Raw genomic sequence first — 8,035 nt, forward strand, 5'->3', positions numbered from 1 at the left:
TCCTGCTCCCTCTTCTGCCATTTAGTGCTAACTTGGGTTTGGTTATATATTAACTTAGCAAAATTGCCCTACCTACTTTTGTTGGGAAGTCACTTAAATTAATAAGTGAAAAATACCAAAAATAGGGAAAATAGGCTAAATGCACCGGAAAATTCCCCTAACTGAATCTGATGGATTCTGAAGGGAATACTGATGATCATGCTGTGTGCAACCAGAGGATATGCATCTATGCTAAGTGACTGGGCATGCACGGTCTACGAATAGACTCACAAAAGTGCCAGATCACTTCTAATCTAGAGTGACTGGATTAACTTAACCCTGGTCATGCTGTAGCTTGTCCACGGACACGTAGGGCTGGATGTGTCACGTGACAATGATTGGGTGCTCTTACGTTTGAGAAGGCACGCCTGAGAAAGAAGAAGGGAAAGGAGAGGCTTTTTCCAAAGCTTAGTATGCGATACTACGGACCTTTCCAGATCTCTGAAAAGATCAATGATGTCTCCTTCCGACTGAAACTGCCTGACACTTGGAGGATTCACAATGCATTTCATGTGAGTCTCTTGAAACCTTTTAAAGGTGATGTGCCTGAAGATGGGGAGCTCGATGAGCAACCTGAAGTGGAAGAAAACGAGGAGATCCTTGTTCCTGAACAGATTTTGGCACATAAGGACAGAAAGATGAAAGGTAAAGTACGAAGGCGGTTCTTGATTAAATTCAAGAACTATCCTGCATTGGATGCGAAGTGGATGGAGGAGGAGGACCTAGCAGATACTCCTTAGATTGTGAACCTTTACCTTGAAGCTTTTAGTTTAGCATAGTCTACTCCAATTGAACCCGAATTCAGCTTGGCCGGAGATCTGGTGCAGTGGGCTGCACAAGAGGGGAGTTACTCCACTCCTTTGTCAACAAATGCCTTGATTTTTGAATACTAGAGTCACTGATGTCTCTTTGAGCTTCAGGGATACTGAGAGCTGACAGTATTCTGCTATATGACTTTATGAAATGGAATTCTTGAATATGAAACTGATTTGTTCTTGACTTGTTTTTAAGTGCAAGAACTGATAGACGAAATGACTGCAGCATTTGGTCTGAATGATCTCAAATAGATATGGTTGCAATAGGGGTTAGTCAATCCGGCATCTATGAGGGTCCTGAGTGGATCTAGATGCGATTTCTAACTGCATTGCCAATAAATCATGGTCTAATATCCGAATGAATGTTGAATGTCTTGTGATGTCTAGTGATGTCCTGTGGTGTCTTGTGATGTGACTGTCGATTGGGACATGTGCTTGATGTGTGTTCCTAGTGCGTTGGTACTAACAGTCAGTGTCTGCTAAGACAATTTATGGCCTCTGTCTGTTTTGCAGGCGTAATTGAGGGCGATTACAATACTTTCAAGAGGGGGGTATGTCACAAACTGGTGACGTGGCGTGCCACAACACACACTGCCGGACAAAAGTTGTCCTCAGGAAACCCTAAATGCTGACGTAGCTGGTTGTACCCGAAAAATGCAGAGAGTATGCCACGTGGCAGGTTGTACGGAGGTCAGCGCAGCGCGATTTGCGGCGCATTTCACGGACAGATGACGTGGCAGCAGTTTTGCGGCAGTTGGCTGGCTACGCTGAAGACCTGCTTTTTGGGCTTGCTTTATTTTATTAAAGCCTAAGAAAGAGAAAGAACTCCTTTGCTTTATTTTGGGGGCTCTCTTGTGAGAGAGAGCTTTTGCTTTATTTTAAAAGCTTTTGATTTTCAGCTTTTGGGCGCTCTGCTTTTGGCATCCCTTGTACTCTTTAAATAAGTGGGTAGGCCACTCACAACTCAGAGCATCTGGACGCAGAGTCTGAGTGTGAGCGCCTGCCCGCACTCTTGTACTTTGAACACAGATTAATACAAAAAGAAATACCGAAAGGGACCCCAGTCTTTGGGGTCAATATCTCCAAGCACGGAACTCCGCGGGGCCAGTGTCGAATCAATTGTGAACTGTGAACTGTTTGAATTGATTATTTGTGGTGTCGTGGTAGATTCTCGACTTGGAGTGTCCAAGTCTGTTACATGATGTCAATTCACTTATTGATAAATGACTTAAGTGATTGTTTATATGCCTATACCCTTACTGTGCAAGTGAGGTTATGCAACTATGACCTGCCTGATCATGCATGTCCTTCTAGAGGTTTACAAAGTTGCCAAGCTAGATCCTAAGCTAACTAAGATTGATGCTAAACTGTAGTAGTAGCTTGTCCACGTGGCTCAAGTGCAATGCGCACGTGATATATGGTGGTGCTGTAGAACACGTTTTAAATCTCCTCATTTCGAGTCATCAAAGCATTTCTTCTTAAACTTGAGCGTTTGGTAAACCCTAGGATTTTTATAAGAGGCATAATTGCTATTATACATGTAATTTTGTGGAATCCAATGTGTAAAATGCTTAAAAAATATTAATGCGTGAGTCTTTAAGTAAGTGTTTTACCACTCTTAACAGTCGTGATTCAAATGGATAACGCGAAGCAATTTTCGCATTAGATTGTCACAACTATATTGGAATGAGACCATGTTAAGGTGGGCTGCTGAGATATAGCCATGCTATTTTCCAATTATTTTGTTTAGAATTCAAGCTATTAGGTTGTAACATGAATGTATAGGTTGTGAGTAGTGTTTGTGATTGCTGATGCAGACTGATTGGGAGGGAGGTTTCTTCCCGCTTGCAATCCATTTCAGTGAGGACTATCCCAGCAAACCACCGAAGTGCAAGTTTCCGCAAGGATTTTTCCATCCGAATGTATATCCTTCAGGAACAGTTTGTCTGTCGATTTTGAATGAGGACTCTGTAAGCTTTCATATTGTAACCCAAATGCTGGTATGGTTGTGTTGGAGAAGAGGATGATGAATTTTCTCTGCTGAATGTCAGGGGTGGAGACCTGCTATAACAGTGAAGCAGATACTTGTGGGTATTCAGGATCTTTTAGATGCACCGAATCCTGCAGATCCAGCACAAACTGAAGCTTATCAGCTTTTTATACAAGTAGGTAGAAAAGCATGCCAAATGCTAGGTATACTTGTGAAGATTTTTCATAATAAGCGTGTAATGCGTTGTCTACGGTATGATTTCAGGATCCTGTCGAGTACAAAAGGAGGGTACGACAGCAGTCAAAACAATATCCCCCTCCTGTTTGAGAGGCGTGTATTTCTAGTTGGTGGTGACACTACAATATTGAGACTTAAGTGTTCTTTGTATATTGTTGGCACACATAAATAGGCCATTGTATTCTTGAACTTAAATCCCCAATGATAGGGAGCTGTTTTCTAAACAAGTGACGCTTCTTTTTTCTAAAGCTGGATCATTGTGAGGTCCATTTCTTCTTCTGACAAGCATCCACTGGCCAATGGGTAAGTTTTGTGGGTGAAAATTGTGACCAATTTTGAGTCTGGATATTGAGCCATATCATATCAAAAGTGAGCTAACTTCACATATCATTATCAATTTTGAGCTATGATTGATAATGATATGTGAAGTTAGCTTACTTTTGTGCATCAAGGGTTGAATATTCAGCATGTGAACTGGCATGACCACCCTTTTGTTTGTATTTTGATAGTTTGAAGTGAATTATGGCAGATGAGGCAAGACATGTTAGAGATATTGGATGAAGCAAGTTATTGTTGTGTAGCGCGCGCGCTTTTCTGCTTTTCTGGCCATGTCTGTTTTTGACTTGACCTTTCTAGTAGAGTCCTTGATGAGTCAATGGTAAGTGAGAGTTTTATTCTCCTGTGTATGCAAGAGTGGTGTCAATCCTAATTGAATCGATAAGGACTAGACAAGTTTCTTGAGTAGGTGCAAGTTCCCGGTTCCATAATAGTAGAGACACTTAGCAACCTAGAAAGTCGTTTCCTACACACAAACCCTCACATGGTTTGAACAATATCAAGGAACAAAAGTGTAAACAAATCATACATCTCCAGTCTTAGGTGAAACAAAATCACATATCAATACCTATATTCAACCTTACAAGGCAGTAGGGTCCCCAATTTGAAAAAAAAGAAAATCTTTCAAAACATCTCAAATGAATAAGCGAAGTGAGTTTAGGAAATTAAATGTCCCATGACATTGAAAAGCTGAAAGGTTTCTCATATCCATACAAAGAGGTGATTCCAGTGTGAGTTCATATATTTCTTTGTTTTCCTTTCCTCTAGCGATTTCTTCTCTGAGTTTCTTTGCACCATGCACTTTGTATATGTAGGAAGTGATTTTAAATTTTTCTCAGGCCATTAGGTCTCCCCAACCTCAGAAAAATAAAAATTCTTTCAAAAGACACTCCAGTGCATCCTCCTCCTGGGGTGGGTCAGTCGAGGAAGAGGTTCCTAGCTGGTTGATACGAGTTCTCTCTATCGTTCCCAACACGTGGTGCATCAATTAGGTGGCCATGGTGATGCCTATGCATGGCTCTTGCCTGATGGTATGCGGCCTTGCTGGACCATGTTTCATGGCTAATATTTGGAAGGGATAAGCACCTCCCCATGCGGGCCCTTTGGTGTGTCGCAAACAAAAACAAGTGATAAAGGCGCTCGTAGAAAATGTAGGCACGAAACAAAAGAAGGGAGGAGGGATTAAGACCTAGCGCTATGAGAACGATGGCAAAAAAAAAAAAGCAAATCAACATGGAGAAGCTTTGAAAGGAAAACAAGAACGTGATATATTGCGTACGCATTGGACGGTTCTTTAGCATGTGTGATGGATCATATGTAAAAATTTTTACATCAGTTTATCTATTGAATTAACATTCTTTTATAAAATGCATCTTGAATTGCGGTCTTAGGTACCATTCCTTTGGATCATGAACAGGGGTAACTTGTGGAACAGGGGATGAGAAGGGTAAGTTGAGCTTGCTTGCCTGTCCCTAGTGTTCACCGGCTATTTGGGTGGAGCGAAAGCAAGTTACATGGTTATGTTGCCAAGAGCATAGCCACCTTTCTTCATGTTGTTTATTGATGTGTGGGTAATTTAAGCTTGCTTACTTTTCACCATTGTTAGGGAGGAGTGAAAGTAGGTTACATGGTTCTGTTGCGGAGAGGATCACCACCTTTTTGAAGGAGGTAAACTGTGACATGTTGCCAATTTTATCAAGAGGGTGAGCATTTGATAGTCCAAGGTTAAGTGCAAGTTTAAACATCAAATTGTGTTTCAAGTCAACTAAGTTCATTTATAAGTGCAAGAAAGTGGATTCTTCAGGACGGCCATGTGCATCAGGTAAACCAATGCAAGCAAGATGTGGGAAAAGAGTTGATGTATGTTTAGTGAAGGATTAGATGCACAAAATGTATGTTTGCATAGATGGAATACTTTCATATTCTTGATGTATCAATTGTGAATTCTTAGTAATGGTTATGAGGGTATTGTGGATCTTTGAGAATGGCAATGAGTGTAATTCTCTTGCCACTAACGTGAGTCTTTGAGTAGGGCCATGGACATAAGACTCTTGAGGATGATCATTTGCATGAGTATTCTAGAGCTGCTATGGGCCAATGTCATAAGTCTTTCCAAGTAGTTGTATATTCTTAGGGATAGCTATAACATGATCTTTGAAAAGCAGCATGTATAGTTTAAAAACATGTTATTTTCAAGAATTTTAGTACATAAAAATTTTCCTTATAAGAGCCTACTTGTAGTGCAGCGTTTGATGAAGGTCACATGAGATAGAAAAATATTTCCAAACACTCTTGAATAGCTCCTCTTCAAACACAAGAAAGAGTGGTAGACCCTCAAATACATATTTTAGTAGTCGAGTCTCGTTTAGAGGCAACATGGTTGTGGAGGGGTGGAGAGGAGCCCGAGCTATTTGTTGCTTTTGGATTGTATAGGATGGATAAAGCTCTAGGCTATTTTGGGCCATGTATGAATGATTGCCAAGGAGTCAAATTTTTAGTAGGGATTGATGGTTGAGGGAGAAGGATTTTTCCATTTCCAACTCTTGGCAAGGTGGCAAAAATATTTCCCCATAGTTAACAAAAGAAGAAAGATGAGGCGCACGACATTGGTTGGCCCCAAACTTGGCGTCCCTTGGAATATTTATTTATAATTTCTTCAAACATATTCAAGGTCACAAAGCATTCATATAATCAAAACTATGTACCATTCTCTTCCTTAGGTTTTAGAATCTTCCTCTTGTCTTCCAGTTGTCAGAGAATTGCTTGCTCACATGCCATACAAGGAAAAAAACTGGCATATAGATTTGTCCAATACATGTCCACAATACATGTCCAACTTGACACCTAGTATTCACTTGTAAATTTACTGAATTTCACCTTAGAATTTCATGCCCACTTCATTCGTCATTTTTTGATATGTGGGTAGCTAGGCTTGCTTGCTTGTCCAAAGTGTTTACCTCCCTTGGCTGGACCAAAGGGCCGGTTACAGAGGGCTCACAAAGCATTAATAGTGCTAGAGCATGGATTGCATAAAAATGCCATGCACATAGTATCTTCATACACATATACTACTAGACCTTCATGTTGAGGATTAGGGGTTGCTTTCTTTTGTAGCATGTCATTGCAAGCTCTCTATACATTGTTATAGGCATAATGTGACCTCACTCAATTGCAACCCTTGCATTTTGAGCCACCTTGTATCACGGGAAATCAGAATGAGTATGGATGCCATACTGACTACTTCCAACCCATGAACTTGCATAATGAGCACCTTGCCAAGCTCTTGGCTGAACACCATCATGTCAAATCAATGATGTGGAAATCATAAGGGGAATTTGTAGAGTCAAAAAACCACTAAAAAAGGGCAGCTGATTAGGTATGGACTGTGGCTTCAACAAGCCACTCAAGGAGTAGTCAAGGGCATGGTAATTAAGGTGATGACACCTTTATTTAATGCTCATTGGGCCATTTGAGAAGCATATTGGTAAAATTCTTACGCATAGCCATCCAAGTTACAACCTTGGCCAACGTCTCTAATCTGCATGGATTTTATTGAATACTGAGCAATGTCTTTCTACCCCCTTGGAAACTTAACTTCGCCAATCTTAATGTCAGGAATCATGTATCCTTTTAAAGCATGCTATGGAGTTGGTGCAAATATAGTTATAATGAAGATGCCAAATGTGGTAATCCTGGAAAGTACATAAATGGAACATACATGTAAACCATAAAGTATGAGGACCCTAGTCTATATCTCAGTTGGGATGGGCATCGGGCTACATCATGTGGAGTCTTTTTGTCACTGTTGTGCCAGGGGAGTACTTAATGGTACACACCTAACTCCAACATTCAATGTCATGGAACAAGTACGATAAGCTAAAGTGGCATCTGCTTGAAACTCACCATTAGGGCCCGGAAAAGTTTTTTATACTTATATAAAATTTATCTTGGTGAGCAGATCTTGCAATATAAAAATTTGAAGAGAGACTGTTGGGGTGGGGGGGGGGGGGGTTGTAAACAAAAAAGGAAAAGTAGACACACATATACACCAAACACGTTTGACTATTTTGCTCACCAGTGGTGTATGCTATACAAGAGGAGGGAGGTATAAATAGGAGTTTGCTCAAGGTGGTAGAGTTCTCAATACACAAGGTACAAAAAATTGAATGTGAGGAGGCCCATTTAAGAGGGGTTATTCTCCTAATCAATGAAGTACTCTTCAAAAAAGAGGGAATAGAGAGAGGTTTTAGTGTGGAATTAAGAGGATACAAAAAACTAGGATTGGACCAAAAAAGGGAGGGTCAAAGGACTACCAAGAGTGGACCAAAAAATGAACCCAAAAAAAGTGAAGGGTAAACCGTGGTTGTGCTCATGTGGATGAAGTTGGTGGTAAGTTTAGGGTTGAGCTGTAATGGTGAGGTGAGGAGAGGAGAGAGGGTGTTTTGTGAGAGAACAATAGCAAGATTAGGAGCATTCAAATAGCAAAGGACTGGTTTGTGAGAGCTCAGTATTAGTTTTTAGAAGCTTAGAGAGAGGTTTGTTAATGAAATGAGATAGGCCAAGCTTGCGGGTAAAGGTGCAAAAAGGCATTTTGACTATGGTTGAAGTGGTTTCATTT

General features: G+C 40.6%; 1 protein-coding gene across 1 annotated transcript in view; it reads left to right on the forward strand.

Annotated features, from left to right (window-relative positions):
• Nucleotides 1-3,360, forward strand: part of LOC147463428 (SUMO-conjugating enzyme SCE1) — a 66,930-nt gene extending 63,570 nt beyond the window's left edge. The window contains exons 3-5 of the mRNA XM_086488803.1: nucleotides 2,672-2,824; nucleotides 2,906-3,019; nucleotides 3,109-3,360. Of these exons, the coding sequence (XP_086344929.1) occupies nucleotides 2,672-2,824; nucleotides 2,906-3,019; nucleotides 3,109-3,171 (330 nt within the window). The 3' untranslated portion in view covers nucleotides 3,172-3,360. The remainder of the gene's footprint in view (nucleotides 1-2,671; nucleotides 2,825-2,905; nucleotides 3,020-3,108) is intronic.
• The last annotated feature ends 4,675 nt before the right edge of the window (nucleotides 3,361-8,035 follow it).

This window comes from Adiantum capillus-veneris, chromosome 2 (assembly GCF_014529385.1).
Source record: "Adiantum capillus-veneris isolate H3 chromosome 2, ASM1452938v2, whole genome shotgun sequence".
NCBI lineage: Eukaryota > Viridiplantae > Streptophyta > Polypodiopsida > Polypodiales > Pteridaceae > Adiantum > Adiantum capillus-veneris.